Source organism: Primulina eburnea, chromosome 7 (assembly GCF_022965805.1).
Source record: "Primulina eburnea isolate SZY01 chromosome 7, ASM2296580v1, whole genome shotgun sequence".
In the NCBI taxonomy this organism is placed as follows: Eukaryota; Viridiplantae; Streptophyta; class Magnoliopsida; order Lamiales; family Gesneriaceae; genus Primulina; species Primulina eburnea.
Window position 1 is genome coordinate 3,398,992 of NC_133107.1, and position 24,341 is coordinate 3,423,332.

General features: G+C 36.4%; 3 protein-coding genes across 3 annotated transcripts; 2 read left to right on the top strand and 1 right to left on the bottom strand.

Annotated features, from left to right (window-relative positions):
• The first annotated feature begins 805 nt into the window (after positions 1 to 805).
• LOC140836674 (subtilisin-like protease SBT2.2) lies at positions 806 to 6,153 on the top strand. The gene is made up of 10 exons (XM_073202357.1): positions 806 to 1,788; positions 2,368 to 2,521; positions 2,660 to 3,057; positions 3,137 to 3,232; positions 3,465 to 3,537; positions 3,640 to 3,922; positions 4,131 to 4,459; positions 4,584 to 4,854; positions 4,932 to 5,213; positions 5,619 to 6,153. Exons 1-10 carry the CDS (start codon positions 1,547 to 1,549, stop codon positions 6,038 to 6,040), a joined length of 2,550 nt encoding a protein of 849 aa, XP_073058458.1. The 5' UTR covers positions 806 to 1,546; the 3' UTR covers positions 6,041 to 6,153.
• Positions 6,154 to 7,585: 1,432 nt separating this feature from the next.
• LOC140836675 (vacuolar protein sorting-associated protein 54, chloroplastic-like) lies at positions 7,586 to 19,639 on the bottom strand. Its single transcript, XM_073202358.1, has 19 exons — positions 18,563 to 19,639; positions 17,598 to 17,660; positions 17,442 to 17,521; positions 16,906 to 17,005; positions 15,832 to 15,906; positions 14,922 to 15,057; positions 14,621 to 14,709; positions 13,874 to 14,124; positions 13,050 to 13,221; positions 12,879 to 12,962; positions 12,387 to 12,799; positions 11,729 to 11,882; positions 11,326 to 11,407; positions 11,120 to 11,199; positions 9,946 to 10,107; positions 9,165 to 9,232; positions 8,671 to 8,751; positions 8,348 to 8,589; positions 7,586 to 7,885 (listed from the first exon to the last, which is right to left on the bottom strand). Exons 1-18 carry the CDS (start codon positions 19,364 to 19,366, stop codon positions 8,478 to 8,480), a joined length of 3,006 nt encoding a protein of 1,001 aa, XP_073058459.1. The 5' UTR covers positions 19,367 to 19,639; the 3' UTR covers positions 7,586 to 7,885; positions 8,348 to 8,477.
• A 1,019-nt stretch (positions 19,640 to 20,658) lies between these two features.
• LOC140836676 (vacuolar protein sorting-associated protein 2 homolog 2-like) lies at positions 20,659 to 23,999 on the top strand. The gene is made up of 10 exons (XM_073202360.1): positions 20,659 to 20,853; positions 21,183 to 21,227; positions 21,840 to 21,874; positions 21,988 to 22,038; positions 22,653 to 22,757; positions 22,886 to 22,957; positions 23,055 to 23,126; positions 23,348 to 23,464; positions 23,588 to 23,643; positions 23,850 to 23,999. The coding sequence occupies exons 1-10, from the start codon at positions 20,814 to 20,816 to the stop codon at positions 23,911 to 23,913; spliced, it is 657 nt and encodes a 218-aa protein (XP_073058461.1). The 5' UTR covers positions 20,659 to 20,813; the 3' UTR covers positions 23,914 to 23,999.
• Positions 24,000 to 24,341: the final 342 nt, after the last annotated feature.

Genomic DNA, 24,341 nt, shown 5'->3' on the forward strand with positions numbered 1-24,341 from the left:
AAAAAATGCTAAATATTTATAAATCATTACCATACATCCTTAATCATAATTAAAATTTAAAAATAAACATCTAAATTATAAACTTAATATATTTTTTTAAAATAAAAAGACATATCTTCAAAATAAAAAAATTAAAAATAGATAGATGCGATTAATTATGCGTAAGCACACTTAATTAAATGTCTTATTTATTTTTAATTCGGTCAAACTATAGTTTATTCGTTTTTTTCCGCTTTTCTCCGAAACGAGGTGTTTTTGTCAAACTTCAACCTTAAACGGACTTTTTGGAACACTGATAAATAATGACCGGGAGAATGAACACAACGAAAATGATTCACTTTTCTCACATGACACTTAGTTTTTTGAAGTTCTGCAGTAACAACAAAAGAATTAGAACCGTTGGGAGCGACTCCCCACCACCCACCCCCACTATTCTCTTAATCATGGTAAAAACAAAAAGGACCAAAAAGAATGACTGGGTCCAGCCCAAAAGGTACTTCCTCCATTCTTGTGTTCCCATTCATGTCACCAATCACACAATCTTATAAAAAATTTCATAAATTCTAGGCACGGAGAAAGAAGTTTGATTTTGTCGTATGCAAATTCTACATGAAAATCCTATGCTATATGGGAAGAATGTCTCTTCACGAATTTATTATCAACCATTAGATTGTGACTTGTCTCGCCTGTCGACCCCAATCCAATGACAAGAGAGTTATTCCGATGTAGCATACAAGGAACCGACACTGCATAATAATACAAAATCTTTAATATCTTAATCCTGCTTTATTATTTCGATTTAAAAGTAGGCTAGGAGGGCTTGTTTTTTTTTCATTTGGCATGTTTCTTTGACAGTCATGCGTGTCCACGACAATGCATAAAACCCAGTACCATAAGAAGTCAAAAATGAATAATAGTACCAAAATAACGTTCTCAATTCTCTCCATCTCGATTCATTCAACACGCCCGTTATAAACAAAACCTTCCTGTTCTCACCACCCAAGAAAGTTGCAGGATCGGTTCTTTTTTCTTTTTAACTTACACACACATACATATGCATGAATGGGACATGTGCTTCTTGGTTCATGATTTGCAGAAGTACTGGTAATGTACAGTAAAAAGGGGAGCAAGAAACTTTCTTCATGGTGAGAAGACCAGTGATGAATTTTTTTCCTTGTACGTTAGGTATGGAGAGAAGTTAATGGGGCTTTGGAGCTTCTTTCTACAGTCGAGTGTAGTTACTTCAAAGGGCTTATTGCTTTTCGAGTGTCCTCCACTCTGTTGCAATTAATTTCTTTTCCTGGGGACCTGAAAAACAAGCAGAAGATTGTGGTCCATTTCATATGGGTGGTTGTGATCATAGAAGCAACTCTTGTACCTCCTCAGAAGAAATAATAGTTAGGTTACTCTAGCCTGAGAGTGAAGCATGTGCTGAAACCCGAGTTGTGGTGGATGTGGATGGTTGAACTTCGTGAAGAAAAGCTTGTACCTGATGCTGGTGGAAAGACCCCGTTTTTTTTTTCTATTTTACCTGTAATTCTTGAAAATGTTGGTTTCCAGTAAGATGAGGTGTGTTTGCGGAAGTGGAGTAATGTTGCTAATGTTTTGTTTGGTGATCTCTGTAAGCTGCAATTATGCTCAAAACAGTGGAGATGCAATTCCCGCTGTGTATATTGTTACTCTGAAACTTGCCCCCACCTCTCATTACTGTAGTGAGCTTGGAGTGAATCAGGGTCCGCATATTAAAAGCAAAGAATCTCAGAGAACGAATAGATTGGATAAGCCAAGGTTCGCTCTTTTTTTTTTCAATCCTCTGTACTTGGAATTGGCTTATTTGGTTTTTTAAGATAATGACAAGTGTGAGCAGTTAATTTCTTGTTTGGAACTTTTTCCGCCTGCCCTTATACTTGTATACGATGTATGTTTCACTTGTTTTTATTCCTTGCCCTTGGTTTCTAGAAAAATTTGCCGTATTATTATTACATTAGGAATTTGTTACTGAATCCCATTTCTCAAATTTACTTTCTGATTCAGTCTGCCAGTTGAAACCAGTGAGGTGTTCTTTGTTTGTTTGTTCTTTTTTTTTTAAAAAAAATTCTCGAGAAGAGAATGGAATGTATAGTTACGATTCTTGTTCGTGTACGTTGAAGGCTGATGTGATAGTTTAGAATCTCGTAACTGAGTAGACTGTTCAGGCCTTTTTGATTGGAATGAAACTCTATAATATTTGTCCTAGTAAAGCCAAGTATGATGTGGGGGAGGGAATTATTGAGAAAAATGGACTGTTATGTTTGTTTAATGATCATATACATTTGTGGCATCTCTATGTTTTGCCAAATTAACATGTTAGTATTTTACCGGCATCAGCATTACAACGAGAATAAATTGGTACAATGGATCATACATAGCGGGGCTACACGATTCTCTATTGAAAAAAACATTAAGGGGGGAAAAGTATCTAAAAGTGTCCACCTACCATTATCTAATCAATGGATTTGCAGTGCTTGTCACTCCACATCAGGTTAGTATCAGTGACTTTGAATTTTCATTGCTTCTATTGTCGAATATTTTCGGAAGTGTATATTGTTTTCCGATACTACGACAATTCTTTCTCCCTTTTTATTTTCTTGATTCTTACATTCTCAAACCGGTTTTGAAGGCTGACAAAATTTCAAGGAGAAGAGAAGTGTTGAATGTGGTTATGGATTTTTCAGTTAGAACCGCCACCACTCACACGCCACAGTTTCTTGGTCTGCCACAAGGAGCATGGGCTCAAGAAGGTGGGTTTGAAAGGGCAGGGGAAGGACTTGTGATTGGATTAATCGACACTGGAATTGATCCCACACACCCCAGCTTCTCGGATGATACACCTTCGAAGCCATATCCGATTCCCAAGCATTTTTCTGGAATTTGTGAAGTCACACGGGACTTCCCATCTGGATCTTGCAACAGGAAACTGATCGGTGCTCGTCATTTTGCAGCATCCGCCATTACCAGAGGGATATTTAATGCCTCTCAGGACTATGCATCACCCTATGATGGTGACGGCCATGGGACGTGAGTGTACCGACTTAATAAAAAACTGGCATTATGATTAAGGAAATATTTTAGCACATAATAAGGAAATTTCTTACAGGCACACGGCTGCTATTGCATCAGGAAATCATGGGATTCCTGTGGTGGTAGCTGGGCATCACTTTGGAAATGCCAGTGGCATGGCTCCTCGTTCGCAGTAAGGATTCTAAATCAACTTTTTACCCGTTTTGCATCATGAGAAATATCAATATCCTTTTTGAGTTATATATAGATTGAACATACTAATTGATTTGCCGTCATGTTCTTTTTCTCAAGTTTCTCATTTATGGAGCAGCAGCTTTAACAAACTATCATAAATTTCTTGTCCCAACCTACTTAGACCTAATTTCTCAGTCCTTTACAATCTGCTTTATTTATTAATTTTGTAGTATTGCTGTCTATAAGGCTTTGTACAAAAGGTTTGGAGGCTTTGCTGCAGATGTGGTTGCTGCCATAGATCAGGTACCCCTCCCAAGTGATTTCAATAAAGAATATTCTCGAGGCACATATCGAGTATGACGTGAGTATCCCTTATTGAATTTATTTTTATTCATATGTTTGTAGGCTGCACAAGATGGAGTGGATATAATAAGCTTGTCAATAACTCCAAATAGGCGGCCCCCTGGCATTGCCACTTTCTTTAATCCTATAGATATGGCTTTATTGTCTGCTATCAAGGCTGGTATCTTTGTAGTACAAGCAGCAGGGAATACTGGACCCTCACCCAAGAGCATATCATCCTTTAGTCCATGGATCTTCACTGTTGGCGCTGCAGCCCATGATAGGGTATACAGTAACTCTATAGTCCTGGGCAACAATATCACAATTCCTGGAGTTGGACTGGCTCGTAAGTCAGAATTCTTCGGTTCTTGATAGACTCTCCTATGCTTACAATTTTAGAAGAAACATGTTTTTTTAGCACATAGCACAAAATTAAATTTCGCCACCCCGAAATCTCGAAATTTTATAGTTTATTTTAAAATTTTACTACCTTTAATCCATTATTTGGATCCACCACTGACGTGATGTTATGACACTTGAATTGGTTTGTCCAGCTGGAACCGATAAAAATGTCATGTATACCATGGTTTCTGCTATCGATGCGCTGAAAGACTCGATGGCTGCTAAGGATATGTATGCTGGTGAATGCCAAGATGCCAGCAATTTTAACCTTGACTCTGTTCAGGGGAATCTCTTGATATGTAGCTACTCGATTCGCTTTGTTCTTGGGCTTGCCACCGTCAAACAAGCTTTAAAAACCGCAAAAAACCTCAGTGCAGCTGGTGTTGTGTTCTACCTGGATCCCTACGTGATTGGCTTCCAGCTCAATCCAATTCCAATGAGAATTCCTGGCATCGTAATTCCATCTCCAGATGACTCCAAAGTGAGTATTTATCTTTCCATGCTATTATGATACCCACCCATCAAATTGAAATGTATACATACTCCTTTATATTCATGCATAAAATGGCCTGAAATGGTGACTCAAAGTAATATTTATGTGGCAGGCCTTTCTTCACTACTATAACTCTTCTTTGAAAAGAGATGAAACTACGAACAAAATTGTTAAATTCGGGGGCGTGGCTCGGATCTCTGGTGGAATAAAAGCTAATTTTAGCCACTCTGCTCCAAAGATTATGTACTATTCTGCTAGAGGGCCAGATCCAGAGGACAATTTCCTCGAGAACGCTGACATTCTGAAACCAAACATCGTTGCACCTGGAAATTCTATATGGGCTGCTTGGAGTTCAGGTGGCAAAGATTCTGTTGAGTTTCAAGGTATTTTTCTGTTTCGAAAGATAATTTTTTATCTGTCAAACAACAATTAAACAGGAATTGACGGTGAAATGTTTTAGGCGAAAGCTTTGCTATGATATCTGGAACAAGCATGGCAGCTCCTCATGTTGCTGGACTTGCAGCAATAATCAAGCAACAGTTTCCCTTTTTCAGTCCCGCAGCCATTGGATCCGCCCTTTCAACGACAGCTTCTCTTTACGACAGAAATGGGGGTCCCATAATGGCGCAGCGGGCTTATGCTAATCCAGATTTGAATCTATCTCCTGCCACTCCTTTTGATATGGGGAGTGGATTTGTAAATCCTACTGCTGCGTTGAATCCAGGTCTTATTTTCGACACATGTAAGTCACTCCGTTTATATCCTGAATATGGCCTAGCCCAAAACTAGGGGGATATGTTTACATGGTCCCTAAATATTATCGTGAGGAACATCTAATTTAATGCAAAGAAAGAAAATATTACTTGTGTTCGAGAACGTCAATTGTCCCAACAATTTTGTATGACTCCATATATAGCATAGTTTTGGAAATGTATCATTTGGGTTGATGTACAGTTTACATATTTGAGTTGCTTCATTGCCATCGACTTTGTTTTTTGGTATAAATTCGATTCCATGATTGATCTCATTGTTAGAGTCAGTTGTTCGAAGTTTGGAAGTCTTTGTACCATCCTGAAGGTGTTTCCTCCATAAGTTTTGTTATCAAATTCAGATGTAAAATATAAATTTTACTAGCTATATTTTGCAGGTTATGATGACTACATATCATTCCTCTGTGGGATAAACGGATCATCTCCTTTAATCCTAAACTACACAGGCGAAAGCTGTGGGGTGTCTAGAACTACCCCCACTAATCTAAACTTGCCTTCCATCACGATATCAAAGCTGAACCAATCTGCTGTTATGCAACGAACTGTAACCAATGTTGACCGGAACGAGACATACAGAGTTGGTTGGACCGCTCCTTTTGGAGTTTCAGTAAAGGTTATACCCTCATATTTTGTCATTTTAAGTGGGGAGAAACAGGTTTTAACTGTAGTGCTTAACGCGACTATAAACAGCTCGATTGCGAGTTATGGAAGAATCAGATTCTTTGGTAGTAACGATCATGTGGTGAAAATCCCTATCTCAGTTATTGTCAAAATTTCATTATTCACAACTGGTGGATGATCCAGCACTCTGATTGATAACTACATTGTGATATTCACTAACTTGTCTGATTTTTTCATTGTTTGCTTTGTAAATGTTCTTGAAATGTAGGTAACATGGGTGTTTGTTGAGAGACTTGAGCCTTTCTTGTCTTACGTTTTTTTCCTTTTCTTTTCCATCATATAATTGTCAAGTAATTTGGTCTAAAAACTTCGTGTTACTCAAAAAAAAAAATGGAGCTACAAAAGTTTGAAAAACGTCCCGTATACCAATTATTGTCATTGTATCACAATACGTATCGACGAAGCCCAACAAAATTCAGTTAATTATATTAATTGCATCAAATAATGAATGGAGAATTTAAACACTGTAATTTAACACCAGGGTCTAAGTGGATCGACACATAAAAAAAAAATACGGTTTCACCAGTATTCATAGTAACAAACTCGTCATATGGGAAATTATTTTTTATGATTCCAAAAATATAATTTACCTATATAACTTAATGTTCCACATTTATATTTATATTTTATTTTCTCATACCATTTTAATTTAAAAATTGATAACTTTCGTTTAAATTTTTTTTTAAAAAAAAACTACTTTCTTCTCTTTTTTTTTTCTTTTTGGAATCAAACATTTAGACCAACTAATTTGGGTTGATAAAGTTCTTTTCAAAATCGCAACACTATTCCTATCTAGAAAAAAAATTATGGCTGCTACTCGTATAAATGCAATGGGGGACCTGCCGTGAGTGTCTCCTCTTGATTAATTATCACTATCCTATGATGAAGACGAGGATGAGAACCAGTGGTAAGGGAGTGTTGGTGTCACCAGTGCTACAACCTGGAGCAGTTTCTGTTGATGAATATTTTCCAGCAAGAAACTGGTTTGACCTCTTGGACTATTGGCTTTGTGCGTGTCTCAAGAAGGGAGACATATCAAGCTCGATGCATCCGCTGACTATATCAACGTGCATGCTCATGAAGGAAATATAATTCCTATGCAAGGCGAAGCAATGACAACTGTGGCTGCAAGAAGCACACCGTTCCAGTTACTCTGGTTGTGACCAACAGCAGTGGAGGGGAGGGATCAATAGCGGACAAGTTTTCTTGGATAGTGGAGAAGATTTAGAAATGGGAGGAAAGGGGAGAAATTGGAGCTTGGTAAAATTTTACAGTGTAATTGTGGGGAATAACCTGATTATCTCATCAGAGGTTTCGATTCAAGCTTTTGCCTCGAATCACAAGTGGATCATTGACAAGTTAACTGTTTTGGGATTGCCCACAAAAGTCAAAATGATGGAAAGATTCAGGTTGGTTACTGGTTTGGTATCGGAACTAAAAAACACGGCTTTGAAAGTAGAGAATTATTGCGATGGATTTGTCACAGTTGAAATATTTACTTTTAAATTGCTATTAGCGTAAGATTTCTTATTCGAGCTTCCGCTAAAATAGAAGATTTAAAACAAGCCTTCTGTAATAATGAGGACAACGGAAAATTACGTCCATTTGCAGTTGCAGATGAAGCTTGTTGCAAATTCTGTTCAAAGAATCACTGTATTTGGCATCCAGTAAAATTTGAAATCCATTAAAACTTCAGTTTCAAATTCCAGTATCCTGCCTTACTACATGTTGCATTTACAGGCTCACAAAGTCTACAAAATGTTGCACTAAATGAAATATAAGAGAATAAAACTTGAGGCAAAACTAGGTCAAGCAGCTTTTTTTTTTGTTCTTTGAATAACAAAAATGAAATAAAAATAATACAAAACCTATTACAAAAGAATACATTCACTCATTCCTCCACAAACAGGCATCCAATTCATGCAAACTCTGCGTCCGACACCATAAGCAGAGTATGGTACCCCTGAAAATTTCAAAAAATGGACACTAAACAGAGCATCAAGAAAAGTAGAACAGTATAAGCTTTAATAAGTTAGCACATGGTAGTCGTGTAAGATAAAAGTTAGGTACGTTTTTACAAGATAAAGTTATTCAATCATCAAGGAATTTGGAAACGATAAAACAGAGATATTTGAATATGACGAAGAAGAAAAACTATTGGGTGAAGGCAACTGAAAGCAGCATACAATCAACAGGGCAGTAGTTGGGATGCGACAACGGTGCAGTAGTTTGGTTGTTGAAGAAGAAGAAAGAGAAATGAATCTCTAATGTGTTGTAACAGTATGAATTCAATTTTACACAACACGTCGCCGTGGCAAACTCTCCAAACGGCAAGAAATGGAGATTTACTAAATAAGCATATGTGAATCGGTAACTGTCCCCCCAGAAATTCTACCAAGCCAGATGTGTGAACGAAAACTCTAACCTCTTTTGAAGGGCCACCCTGGCTAAGAATCTTTTAGATGGAAAAGCAATAATAGCATTAAATCCTTAAGCAACTATAACAATCAACTTCCTCGCCAAAAAGTCTGTTCGCCCTACTCAGACCCAAAGTGTTATGCCAGGAATTCGTCAAGAAGTCCCCAATTTGGGGGATCCGATTTACTCAAATTATCAGAAGGTAAAGATCTGATACATCCAAGTATATGCTGGACATCATAATGAAGTCTGCCACAGGATAATGCAAATCATTAGTATCAATATAAACTCAGAAACATCTCATATGAAGTATAAAAATGATACCAATACCTGCTTTTCGCCTGTGGAGTGCTTATCTCTAGGTGAGAAAATACTTCGAATATCTGGGAGTGCAAGATTACCACCACTTGCCTGTTATAGAATGCAACGGGAGCATTAATATAACAGAGACAGATTCCAAATGTCAACAACCATATAATTTTCTCCAACAATACAAACAGCCTTGGAACAGATACTTTCATTATTTTAGTTGGTTGTCATATTGAGGAGAAGCTTCCAGATAAGATCATGTCATGGTGGTGCGAAAAGTTTTGTTATTAATGTCAGATATAGTTCTATGCGTGTTGCAAATCAATCTAAAATTTTATAGCAGTGTATGCAAACCCTCAGCTCTCGTACCCTACAGTTTAAAGACGATCTCGAGTTAAAGCTGCATGTGCAAGCTAAGCATGCTCGTGGATCATAGAATACACAATAAAAAACCAAAGTAAAGAAAATAAGCAAACAATGAAAATCCCATTGCACTATTGGTGATCGATATTTACCCAAAAATAGCTTGAACATCTTCTTCAAGCAGATGTTTAGATAATGTACGTAATAGCTGGCCGACCTCCTGTGACAAATGTAACATATTCAGTTGATGATTCGAACATGCAGAACAGCAAACACAAACACCCCAAGGGAAAATAAGTGCATATTTATTTATTTATTTGCACCTTTAAATTAAACTAAAACATGGAAAATCCTTATTAGCCTTCTCGCACTAAGACAAAAAGTAAATCAACCAGGCTAGTGGTCTTTTACTCATCCTACTTTAAGATTTTTTTGATCTGATCAAAGTCATAAGCAGTGGCTATTGCAAGATATGAAAGGGGGCCGTAAATATAATGAAATCTTCATTATGACGACACATCTGGTTGGACTGATCCAAATGAGCAAGATCCATATTTGATGAATTTTATTATGCATCTAGATGATTCAGCTCTCAACAATTCTTCTTTGAGAACTGATAAATACTAAAAATGGAACTGTCATGAAACTAGTTTGTGGAACTACTCATGCAAAAATTGGTAATGCTAAAAGCTTCAGTACTAAGCAGGTCATAGAAGTTTCCACATGAGAAAATTGTAAGTATGCCACCAAACCAAGCTCAAATGAAGTTGAAAAATAAAACTCATAAGCTAAAAACAAACTCCTAAAGGCACAATTGTAATATAGCCCAATGAAACTATTGTAGCATCCCATGAACTTGACTCACATGGTCAATATAGCAGATGAGACTTTTTCAACAATAATATATATAAAAGTTGGAGCTCAGCTTCATACCTTAGTAAGAGACCGCGCAAACTGACTAGGTTGTAACTCGATATCCACAGATCTATTCCAACCTTCAACAATTTGTGGCATGCTCCTCAGATGAAGAAGCAACCTTTCTCTCATTATTTGAACCAGTTTGGAGTGAATCTCATCACGATGATTTTTGTAATCCTAAAGTAAAGAAATAAACACAACTATCATGAAGCACGCTCAGAAATAGAGAAGATAGACAAACTGTCTGATGACTTACAAAAACTGGAGTTTCCCTAGGAAAAATTTGCAGAGGTTCAAATCTTAAGTTTCATTACGTGGATTGAGGAAACAATATCTAAGAGGGCATAAATATATTGATAATTTTCACCATAATCACACTGTTATAATTACTCTTCCCAAAAATGGTTCTCTTGTCACCATAGACAAAGCAATCACATCAGATAACTGTTTTGACAATCAAAAGATACCAGTGAACCCTCTTGGAAGAGAAAAACTAGTAGACTTAACAATAGCACATAGAAATTCAAGTTTTAACATTCTAACCCTGATCCAATGCCATCAGATCACTCACGTATGAAATAGATGATATCCCAACATTTTTTGAATCTTACGTCAGAAACTGCAATCACTCTTTATGCTCAAGCCTTAACCTTCTGCAACTGATTTCTCACATGGTAGTTGAATCCAATAGTGACAAAGGTATGAATGTGTTTTCAATACTAACAAGCAATGACATAAACTCCCAACACAAAATTCTTTAGTATGTCAAGTATCTAAAGTTGCGGTTGGATCGCAGAATTTGATTTGGTGGATGGGGTTTGATCTCAAGAACGATTTGAAGAATGTATTTCAAATGCCACTCATCTTGGGCTAATTTTAAATCTACTACAATTATTATTGTTTTTTTCTTTTAGAATCAAACACTATTGAAATCAATATGATACATAGTGGATTTGATGTTCAATTGAATTTTGTTCATCCAAGTAAGCCAAAGAATTTCAAATCCATCAATCCAATTAGAACTTAAGGGAATGCATGAGGATTCACAGATATGACATCCAAGTCATGGTGATTTTTGTGGTACCGACATCGTACAAATATAATGCATACTGCTTTATGAGTAGGCATTTTAGTGAAGTGGTAGAAAAACACTGTATTAAAGATAAAATACAATTATGGCTTCTCTTACAGTTGCCACACGGCCAATCTCTAACTGCAATAGCCCCTTGTAGGTGTCGGGCACTTTGAGCAAGAGAATCCTCCTAATTTCTTGACAAGCAACGAAAAACATCAGCCATTAGCATAAATTTTCAAATCTTTTTCTACAGAAAATGTTAGCAAAGCATGATGTCATAGCATAATATTATTACCTAACAGCACATAATAACCACCTACCAGGGATGATGGCGTATGTGAAGCTGATAACCTGACTAGCCATAGCCAAGTGTCTAGCGGTAATAGATTTCAAACCAGAAACCTGGAACAAAACAAAATAAAAGTAGAATAAAAATCAGATCAAAGTATATTATCTACTCATCAACTAAATATGGATTAGAGTCAAGTACTTAAAACACCAAATAAAAACCTCTCATGTTGATTAAAGCGAAAATAATATTTGATATATGTTTCGAACCCTCTCGTAGAGACACGCTCAACATAAAAAGAAATATATAATCAACCACATACAGCATGAAACCTTCACTTGTGATGTATAAAGACCAATTATCAAATACTCTAAAAGTATTTTTTTTTTTAAAAAAGACTACATCCAGCTTAAAATAATACTCCTGACTGGCACCTGTAAGGCATTCGCTCCAAGCACAAGATGAGCAGTCCTTGAATTGAAAAATTTCAAGATCTCAACAACCCGATGAACTACTTCCGCAGATAGAGTCGGCAAACAATCGTTCATATCTATGTACTCTGACATCATCTTCACTAAATATAATCCACTGAAGCAGCCAAGGAAAAAAAACATCTAATTAAAGCCAATCAATATAAATACCAAAACAAAGTAACAATCATGTTAAAAAATCATATATGATATGTTCATAGAATATGATTTGACTATTCGGTCAGAGTTGGGAGACATGGACAACATGAAAATGTAAGCATGACCAATACCCAACCAGGAATCATAAGCTAGAACTGAAATATTAGCAAGGCATGATACACATAAAACTTCGGTAAAATGGAAGTAACAAAGGCACCCAAGACGATGAGCCACCATTCAAATTAAACATTCACATTAGCCACAACTCCACTAAAAGTTGAAGTTCATCAAAGTGTGTAGCTTTTCAACGACATCTGGCAGTAACATCAGGAAGATGAAGGTATTCTTTGTTAGGGGTGGGTGTGCAATGGTGAAGTGTATTGTAGCCAAGCCTTTCATTTAAAATAATGTTTAACCAAGGAAAATAAGCTGCACAATGGCTTATGTGATCATGATAGCTCACCAGTTCACCATGTGATATCCAACACCTTTAAAATAAAGCATTCGAAGGGAAGATTTTCCACGTTCCTTAATGCTGGTACTGTTACCATGAGCAGATGTACTAACATCAGAATTGCTGACCCCACTCAATCGTGATGATTCGGTATTTGGCATATGATCCAGATATGTCCCATTAGAATTAGGCTCCTCAATATGTGGAGATGAATTTGAAGGTCCAGCATCCATTGTGGAGGCATCATCATGGCTTGATACCAAGTTACTAGGGCTTGAAGTAAGATCACCAGGAGTCACACCATTATTTCCAGAAGGTTCGGGTTCAGCACAAGAGAACAACGTGACAATGGTCTGAAATTCATCCGGCGCATCTATCTCAGCCCAATTTTCTTGGTCAAGTAAAGCCCTCATCTTAGCCATCTGCGTTACCAGCAAAAAAGTCACGTTACTTGAGCAGGATTAAGGTAAAGACAACAATACTGGTCGGAGGGGAACTAACTCGAGATTCATGCTGAAAATCAATAAAGGATTTAGCTTGTGATTGTAGCGTTCCACGAATGCTATATCCCAACCTTCCACCAATCTGTTTATGTTAGCATAATATGGTATTATAATCACAATGATACAAAACTCTACCATAGGCAGCATCGAAACAAAAGGAAATACATACCTTCTCTGTTGAACTTATAAATTCCTGGCTGATGTTATAAACACCAAGGAAGTCCTGCAACCTAAGCTTTGGGTGAATTTGAGAACGGATCCCCACAATCTTTGCCCATCTACCATGAGCAGCATCACAAGCTGCAAATAGAGCTTCTGCATTCTCCCTTAAAACATCAGCTCTGTCCAGCCAAAAAAATTTCTTAAATATCTTCACAGGGCATGCGGTGAAATGTTTCCAGAATTACGATCACGTTTAGCTCAAGCTTTAGGACACAAAATTGTTATTTTAAAGACAATAATATAAATTAAACTGCTGATTATATGCGTGAAAATAAACTTCATATAAACAGTCCTTTATGGGAAAGGAAGGTTTGATATCCATCTCATCAGTCCATTTCTTGAATCTGGGATGGTATCGCAACTCTGACAAAAAAATGTCATCCTATTTTACCATTTATACAGCAATAAGATATTTTGCATCCAAGAATATGTGGCATGTCCGACTCCAACTACAAAGCAAAATCAATAAATCCGATGGGCTGACAATTCCAGAGATGCTAATAACAATATTTGATATCATTCTGTCACGTCCTAAACCTAAGGGCCCACACATTAATGTACAGTAGACTCCTACAACAACTACTTTGTATTAATCATTACTTTACGAAAATGGTTAACACAAGTTATCATATGAGTCCATTGTAAGCCATTATAAACTATTTTGAACTTTCGTTTTCAACCAATGCGGGGATAAGGTATCACATTCTGAATCACCCCAAATACAGGAAAAACCGATGCTAACAACAATCAAGACAAAAGAAAGAGTTTCACCGAAAATCTCTTGAGAGATTTGGACTTGGAGCATCATATCCCCTTCCTTGGATTGATGAAACCCTTGAGGCATTCTGGGAATAATGAGGTACAAAGGAACTGACATGGCCATCAGAGTCCGGAGCTGCTTCTGGAACTGCTGCACCATGTGCAATTGCAGCTGCAACTGAAGCAGCAGCATAGTGGCCATCAAGATTTCCCATGATCCATTCAATTGCTCTTTTGACTTCAGAAGCTCGCATTAAGCGTGTCTGCATTCACTAAATCAAAGGAATGTAAGGTAAGATTGTAAAATATGTTAACAATAAATATTTGGGATATAGACACACACTATCTATTCCTGAACAAATATGTCAAAATGCAAAATCATGTATATCCTCATGAAAAGCTTGGGGAAAAAGTTGCAGGGCGTATTAATGATCCAAATGAAAAATTACACAGAAACTAAAAAATGTATTAAACACTGGGCCTAGAACACCTCCAAAAATATAATAACTTATTTTACAAGTCATATTTAAATCAAGGACTCTTTACAGATAATATTGCCCTCCAAATAGACTTCTTTCCAGATCAAAAAGATTTCCAAACCTTCCCCAGGATTTATTTTCCATGAAGTGCTGATTAGTGTGACCCTTCAAGAGAAACTAATCTTGTTCGAGTAAAGAAAAGGCAAATACTTGATATGTCCTCGCAAAAGATTTATATAATCTAGAAAAAAGTAATGAAAAATTGGCAAGCATGCGTTACCTGCACTGTCTTAAAAATTTCCTCCAAAAGTTTGAGAAAGCTCTCAGGTGATAGGCTCTTCAACTTACTTCCAAGCGACGACCCTACACCTGAATCAGTATGAAGGAATGAAGACAAAGAAAAGGATCTCAAACTAAGGGACTTTGAAGAAAGTGTCTCACAGATGTCCAGTATCGATTTTTATTTGTCAATCAAAAAGGAGAAAAAAAGTGGACTAGCCATATCATGTGCACATAATTATCGTAAAACAAATGCAGTTTTTGAAAGGAACAGAATATCATTATAGTGCGTGTGAACTCACCATCTGCATCCACCATCCCCTCTCCAGATATGGTATCTGACTCCAATGGCCTATTCTCAACAATTATTTTGACAGAGGTCTTTATATCAGAAGCAAGTGTATCACAATAGATTCTCAACACTGTCGGTAATTTTCCCTGAAAAATTTAAATGCCAGGAAACAATTTATAACTTCCACAAGGAGAGTAGTGAATAAACAATTAGGGAACACCAATAAGACTACCCTCTTTTTGTTTAAATGAGTAAAATACAGAGCACAAGCAATGAAAGTAACCATCTAAAAATGTTTAGCACACAATAAACATCATTCACCGTGCAACAAACAAATGAAAATATATATTTCCTTATGAACCTACCACCAACCACAAGAATCGCCGATAAAATGTGACAGTAAGGTAATGATTTATTTGTTACAGTTCATCGGGTTATCTTACAACTTACTTGAAAGTAGGAATAAAATGTACTGAAGCACATACAAGGAAGATAATAAAAGAAGTTTCGCTCTCGTAGATGAATCAATTTAAGATCTAAGCAGGTAATGTATATTATGCAACCAGTTAGTGGGTTGGTAATACAACCGATTTGTAACTGAATGAAGTGGAAAGACTTTCCTGATGTGAAAGTTCGAGATAACCAGTTACCATGCAAAGAAAACGACACAAGCATTTTCCCATAATGTTTTTCTTTTGCACTTGAGGTTTAGTAAGTGTATGATTATTGCAGTTCACAATGAGATGCCGCTATGCTGTTCTATCGAACATGAAAATACACAAGTAAAATCAGTAACCACTCCACATACCACTGAAAATAAGAAAAATAATGCAGGAAGTAGGAAAACACACAAGAAGCCATCATTTAAGACAGATTTTAGTAACAGATAATAAGGAAGCAAAATAAATATGATGCCTCACCGTCCTAAGCAATCCAATGATGAGAGGGAGAAGCTGGTCTTGAAAATGTGAGGCCCGTTCCTCCATCAGTTTAATCTGAAAATTAGTACAGTCCTCAGTAAAGATTTGCAATCAAAATATCAGATTATGTAAAAAAAATCTAGCAAGGAACTAATTATTTGTTTGATCCAAATAGCACAATCTAACCGAGAAATCAACGAAAAAAAACATTAGCATACAGTAATCAGAAGGTGGGCAACAAAGTCATGGGTAGAAAAGATTGGTCAAATCAAGTCGAACAACGTGGACAGCAAAAAGATCTAAAAAAATGCATAGCTCAGGTCAGATCAGCTCAGGTCAGCTCACGTAGATTAGCAAGTCAAATAAAAATGAGACATATAGATTTTAAGGACAATTTCAAACTAGTTAACGAGTTGAAATATATGGCCAACGCAAAGTATCGACCATAATCAAACCCTAAACAAGGCAAGTCTTTATGGAGCATTGGAGTCAAGTCAATTAGAAATTTACTAAAAAAGTTATACACAACCTAAGCAATTTTAAAACAAAGACGAGTCATATATCATTTTTAATATGGAAACTCAGGACAAATAAAATAATACTACTACATACTCGCATAAATAAAAACCGTACATATGTGTATCTGCTGAAACCATTTAAAAAACAATGCAGGCTAAGAGTAAATAAATAGGGAAGAAGGAAACTTAAGGAAGAGCAAATGGCCCATGCCTTTCAAAGCCTTATTCCACCTCTACTTTACAAAGATTCCACTAACACAGAATCAGTACTCATTTAATGCTCAAGCTATAATGATGGAATTACCATAGACTTGCTTTACAAGAAATGTCATGGAATCAAAATATTAATTAGAACATTAATAGACAAAAGCAACATAGAAATTGTCAATCAGACTACTACAAATCTGCACTTTGTCTTATGTCCCCTAGGTAAACCTCCAAGAACACGATCCAAATGACCAAACAACCTTCGAGGGAAAAAACAGAAGATGGTAATTGACCACAAATGATATGTGTGTGAGTCAACATATCAATATATACATAACACTGATCTTACTTCATCGTCTGTTCCATCAACGGCTAAGGTAGATGTAGTGACTGATAGATCATTGTCAGAACCACGCAACGATGCACGGACAAACTCTGCTGAAAGAATGCTACAAGAATGAATCTGATGAGTCAAACATCAACTTACTATACATCACAAGTCCGTTATAAAAATACATTTATTGGAAGTTATTCCATGGAATATACAGCCGTGTTTGGCAGCCAGAAAACAAAACAAGTCTTGGTCAATAAATCTTAAGACGACAAGCACCAAAGTCACTGCCCCTCGTGCGATAATCAACTCATCAGAAGGGCCAAAACATTTACCATTGCAAACATAGATTACAAGGAAAATATTTGTCAATAACAGGTTAGAGTAAATGATCCACTGGTTTAAGGCCGTTGCTCAAACAACACAAGACCAAATCGTCCGTCCTAAATATTGATCATGCCTTGCAGACATTTTCACAATCTATAATGTAGGAGACATGTGAAGAAATATTAAGAACCTCAAAATTCTCGTCATCTAAGCATGAATAGGCGAACCTGTTAATAGTGTCAATTGAAGCTGCTACGTGATCATGAAGATGGCGGAAGCAGTGGAGACCAATCAGCTCGTCTCCATTCTATTAAAAAATTCAAAAATTTGCAAGGTTCATCGTATGGAGGAATAAGAAAAAATTTATCACAATTTGGACTTACCAATAGAAGCTGTAGATCATCGATAATATCTAAAGCTCCAACACAATCTGCAGATGCGACAAGCTGCAAAAATAATAGGTAACAAAAATTGTAAGTCCATACAATATTGTCACCCTCCTAGCTATAAATGAGAATACTCCATGATCTCATTTACTGAAATCATTATGCTACAAGAAAAAGCTAAAACATAGAATCCTGTATCTTCTCAGACAAACTATATTGCAAGGCGCATGCAGAGCAGCACACGCTGTACTGCAGCAGATCTAGTTCTAACATAAGCTTTCAATAGCTTATACATTCCATTACTTCAAAACTGTGAAGATGAATTGAGCAGCATAATCAACTTCCAAAAGATAGTCAATGGTATCTTGCTGCAACTATATCAAAGTAAATTATAAATTATATAAATGCCAAAAAAATGGGCTGAAATCATTATTAAAACCAGATTCAAAGTTCCCAAATTAAGGTCAGCTATGAAATATTTCAAACAATAATACCTTAGAAAAGTCATCTGAAACTTGAAAGATCAGCGGAGCAAAATCCTTGAAACTAAAATTCATAGAGTAGCAGACAATATATAAAATGGATATCATGTAGTCATGTACAATAGGATGAATCGATTTGGGAGCTCACAATATCCACTGATTGTATTTCTATAAAATTTTTATCTTATGCCACTGACAGAGCTATGAATTCTACTTCGTTGGAGGAATGTGCAATAGAACACATTTCAGGAAGGTAAACCTACAAAAATATTTGAGGAAAATTCTAATCTTCAAATAATGCAATCCAGAGACAAAATATATTTGGCGTGGGGTGGTAATTGGCATTAAAATAACATGTGGCTCTGGAAGTTATTATCATTGTCATCCATAATTATGTTGCCATGCAAATGGGTTCATCAAATACAATGTACCAACAGTAATATCATCTGTAAGTATATACTCCATGGAAGGAGAACTCACTAACTGTAGGGTGGAGAGAGCCTGATTGACTGACATCACCAGCCTAAGCTTATTCTGCAATGCAATCGAATCTCCGCGCTTCATACTGAGCTCCTGGACCCTCCTAGCTGAACCCACTAAATCGGAATCCAGCAGTCTGATTGTCTCCTTAAGCTCCCTAACCCTCCTACATCCTTCTACGATCTTCGCATTCAAATCTTCCAACTGCCCCTGTGCCTCAAAAAACGAGCTCGAACGCAATGAAATCTCCCTCACCAAATGTAGCTCCACCACATCCAAATATTGCGACAGCCTCTCCTGCAATGCAACATTTTCCGATGTTGTTCTGAACGGGCAAGCTGTCTTAAACGTTGCGCCATCCTCCAATTCAAAATCTTCTTTGAAATACAGCGCCGGTACTTCCCTCAGGCATGCCACCAAAGCCTCACCCGCAGCACTGGGGGTTAAATTACCGTCGAGTCCTAGGTCATCCCTGTCATGCTGCTTAAGAATGTCGACAAATCGAGAATGAGATTCATATACAGACGATAGGTAAGGGGTGAAATCGGATCTGCTAAGTTCGGATCCGGGCTTTGGTGCGGTTGGCAGAGGCGCGAATTCGGGGGCGGGGACAGACGTGGATGAAGACCACCAACCAACGACAGATGAAGAAGGATTAGGATTATTGAGAATGGAGGAGAAGTTTTGGCTACTGGAATCAGCGATTGATTTCGACAATGATGAAACGGTGAGATTGAAGGGTTTCCCAGGGTTTGCAATCGGGGATTCCGAACTTCCCGAAGACCGAGAAGACGGCAAATCCATTCCCGTCAACAGATTTGATATACAAACCTATGCACTACCCCGAACAACACAAACAGTAGATTTATTCGAAAAAACTCACCCAAGAATCGAATTGTCTTGAAAATTTTACATGCGATCTTGATCTTCCAGCGGCAACAGATCGAAAAGAATGGTGAAACACGGCGGTTCTTGGAGAGGTAAACACTGGCTGGATCTCAAATGAGTAGGGCGTGTGGGTCTGTATGTGAGAACCGGGTTGAAGATGTTGTGTTGGATCGATACATCGGACCACCGGTTGGTTGACTTTTATTACATCACAATGACCAAGGGTGGATAAAATTCCATTTTGTTATGCCCATTTTTGCTCACCAATCAACATTTCTCCTTCCCTCCCAAGCACTATACGTATGGAGGCAGGGATGCTAATTAAATATATTGAATCTACTGAAATAAGGTTAAAATTTATTGTTATGTATATTTTAAAAATATTAATATTAATTAAATACATATATGTACACTCAATTGATTTGAATAATCGAGTTATAATTGTAATAAATTTAGTACTAAATTATTTCTTATATTTTATAAATTATATCACTAAGTAAAAAATCATAAACATATTTTAAATAAAAATTATTCACGTTCAACGGTTAGTTCAAAAAAATTAAAAAACAGAATAAAAATTACAAAATCTATAATGCTATATTAAAAGTTTATAAATGTCAATAAAAGTCGTGCAAAATAAATCCACAAGAATATATGAAAATATTTAGAAACATGTGAGATTCTGCAAAAATCAGTAAAAATCTATCAACTTCACGAAAATCGGGTTATTTAAAAAAAATCAATAAATCTCTGCAACAATTAGACTCATTTGATTTTTTTTTTTTCCTGTTTTACTCGTGGTTCGATTTCCTGCCATCCCCATTTAATCTTGCCTTTTGAAACAATATTCATGTTTCATTCACAAACTTAGATGCAAGTTAAAAAAATTAACCCAGAGATCAATCAAGCCATAAAAACTGTGAATATTCAAATTTATCTGGTTTGTTCGCACTTGAGACCGACGATTAGGAGGATGCATATATCATATTTCAACTGGTTCAATCGCTGATCTGGGCTATTGGGCCTTTGCGACGGCCCTACTCTACGTGGATGGGCTGATTGGGCTGGAGTTTTAAGAATAGATGTTAGGCTTTTTAGCTGTGGGTAATGGGATAGTGGCCGATAGATAGTCAACAAAGTTACAACGGCTACTAAATCCTAACCGTTGGATTGGCCATATATAATACATCTCCTTCCATGTGCTGACAGTGAGAAATAAAGAAAATGGCTCTCAAAATCATTACAATCAATTAAACCCCTGAAGATTTCTCTATCAGATCTTACAAATACGCGTGCTTTCCTATTCTAGGGTTTCGCTGGCACCAAACCCTTTTCCAGTTATCTGTTTTAGTATACAACGAGAATGAATCTCAGCATTTTCAAGAAGAAAACTTCTCCTAAAGGTAACCCTTTTATGTTTTTTTTTTTAAAAAAATTCTGAGTATGGGTATTGGTAATTTTTCGAGTACTTTCGTATGATTTTTCCTGCTTCATTTTGCTTCATAAATTATGTCGTTAAATTTTTCACCAATTTTGACTGATCTACTGTTTCTCTACTGGAGTGGTCATGATTTTATCTTGTTTTTTTTCTAACAATATTCCTTTTAAATTACTGTTGTTGTTCAGAAGAAAGTTTTTCTTTTAGAATCCTTTTTTTCTTTTTTCGTTTCTGGTGTTGGGGAGTGTAGAATTGGCCAGAAGAATTTGACGGACGACACTGATGCTTTTACAGATGCGCTGAGAACCAGCAAAAGGGAAATGACGATTGCCACGAGAGGTACTTTTAGTTTCCGTTTCTTCACTACGAGTTTGTTGGCACCCATGATTTTGATTCTTCGAATCAAAACTGATATATCTTGCACAGTGTGGAAGTGAATAGAATTTCAAGAAACTAACTGATCATCTAATAACATCATTCAAATATTGTTGTCGTATACTTAAGATGTTATTGTTAGATTTATATCAAGCCTTTATAAAATTATGATGATGTGATTTGCATCTAAACTACCCGTGTCAAGCACTTTTAAGTATAATCCCAGGCAATTCCAAAGTTATAAATGTTTTTAAAAAGGAAGAATGCATAATGACTTGGAACATAAGCACTTAGTGAACGTGTATCATGATGCAGAAATAACTGAAAGGCATGGTGAGCTGGTCAGCTATTGAGTTGTTCAAAATAGTATTTGCATGATTTTGTTCTCTCTTGTTTTAGTTCGTCTCTCAAGTCGCACGGGAGATTCAGTCGGCTGTCACCGACAATTATAAATCTATTCCTTCGAGTTATCAACATGGGATTAAGAACCACAACTCCTTAACATGCTGCATCTACATTTTCCGTTTACTTTTATCTTCATAAGTTTCTCAGTTGATATGTTCTGTGGAATCACAGGGATCGAACGTGAGATTGCATCTTTACAAATGGAGGTATGTTTTTATCCCATAGTGATATATCTTTCTGACCCTTTTGAATGTCAACTTTATTTATTTTTGTGTGTCATATTACTTACGAGAAATCTTGTTGTTAACTATTATTTTAGGAGAAGAAATTGGTGGCAGAGATCAAGAAAACGGCTAAAACAGGAAATGAGGTGAGTTTTAACGAATTTATTAATGGTTCTTTCAAGTTTCTATTTCTATAAATTTGGGTGTTATTGCCTGTTAACTTGTGATGCACTCTTCAAATGGTTACCTTCTTTGATACTCTAATTGTAGCTTCATGATCGATCAGTGGCAGAACTTGGAGGAGGCGGGGAGGGGTTTGGAGTGCCCCTATGGTCGATTAGATTTCGTCCCTATGGTCTATTAGATTTTGTCTCTGTAGCTTTTCTCTGGTTTCACTTTAAGGACACCGCAAAATGCATATAATTTCATGAGATAATCTGAGAAAATGCAAGAAATGTGCGTGAGAATCAGCATATTTCAACTTAAATTGATGCCCCTTTTCACTGCACTTCGGCTTTGAGTAGTAGATCTTGAAAGCTAAATTGTAGTAACTTGCAATTTTCTTGACATACTAGGCTGTGGTAGCTTTTCTTTGTGTACACTTTAAGGACACCACAAAATGCATATAATTTCGCAAGTTAATCTGGGAATGTGCATGAGAATCAGTTGCCGTGTTTCAACTTAAATGGATGCCCCTTTTCACTGCACTATGGCTTTGAATAGTGGATAATGAACACTAACTATTTTCTTGACAAACTAGGCTGCCACAAAAATCTTAGCTCGTCAATTAGTTCGGCTCCGGCAGCAAATAACAAACTTGCAAGGGAGTCGTGCCCAGATAAGAGGTGTGGCAACTCATACTCAGGTGATCATTATGACCTTGGGTAAATATCGATCTTGGAAATGATAACGTTACATCATTTGGAGATCCTCTTTTTTTTAATGTATAGTTATGCTTCTCATGTGTTCTTAACATTTTTACCACATGTGTAGGCGTTGTATGCCAGTACTTCAATATCAACTGGTATGAAGGGTGCAACCAAAGCCATGACTGCCATGAACAAGGTAGCCATTTCTACTGATTTTTTGCTTCTGTTTTAAGTAATATAAATGTGATTTTCTTATATTAAATTAATTAATTTGTTTTTTCCTTTTCTTTTAGCAAATGGAACCTGTAAAACAAACTAAAATGATCAAAGAATTCCAGAAAGAGGCAGCGCAGATGGACCTGACGGTAAACTTTCAACTTTATGTATTCGCCAGGCTTTTGCCTTATGTTACTTTGTTTCTTTACGAGCATTTTCTGAAAAAATATCATATTGCAATAAAATATTTAGACTCTGGTTAAAAGTTTTTGCTAGTTAATCTATGTTGACCAATTTCCCTCTTTGCTGTGGTTAATCTCTTGCTAGACCTTTTCTTCAATAAGATAACATATACCGATTTTCCTTCCAGATTGAAATGATGTCAGATGCGATTGATGAGACATTAGACAAAGATGAGGCCGAGGAAGAGACTGAAGAACTTACCAACCAGGTGCTTGATGAGATTGGTGTCGACATTGCATCACAGGTTTGTTTCAGTTTATTTCTCACATAAAGTTCTCTCATACATTCTTGCCACAAACTGTACTGAAAGAAACGAGAATTAAAAGAGAAGTCCTGGACTCTGATACCCACCTTCTTTGAGTAACAGTTATCTTCAGCTCCAAAAGGGCGTATCGCATCAAAGAAAGCTGAAAATGCTCCAAGGTATGTCATTTTTTGGAGCAACATTCCATTTTTCACTTAAAAATCATCGTCTTTTTGTGTCTGGATTCTTCCATATTATTGAAATCACAGCATTCCAACCTTGTTTGTTTCGTTTCCTGGACTTTTTCTCCACCCCAAAGCTATATGATGCTTGAATGTTACTCTTATATAGGTTGCTGTAAATGCTTTTCGTGTGAATTTTTCAGTTCTGCTGCATCCACTGATGTTGAAGACCTCGAGAAAAGGCTGGCGTCTCTTCGACGAATATGATAAATGAAACTATAGAATCCATTGCTTACTCTGAAACATCATATGATGCAAACATTTTTATTACATCTGATAATTTTTATTGATTCGTCTGTTATTATAATTTTCATATTGAAACTTACGAGTTAAGAAGACAGCAGCAGGACCACCAAGCCTTTTCAATTGTAGGTGTAGGTCCAACTCGATTTTGAGTACTAATAACAACTTGATTTAAAAATTAATTTTATTTAAGTAATTTTTATCCATCTACTTTCAAAATAAAATATAACACATATATATGATATCCTTCAAGGCAATATCTCAAATCTCACTTTTTTATTTTATATTTTTGGCTCATAATGATATTGCACTTTATTTTATATTATTTACACTTCATTTAATATGTGAAATTAATTCATGAATGGAATACATATAACAAAATATAAAATTTA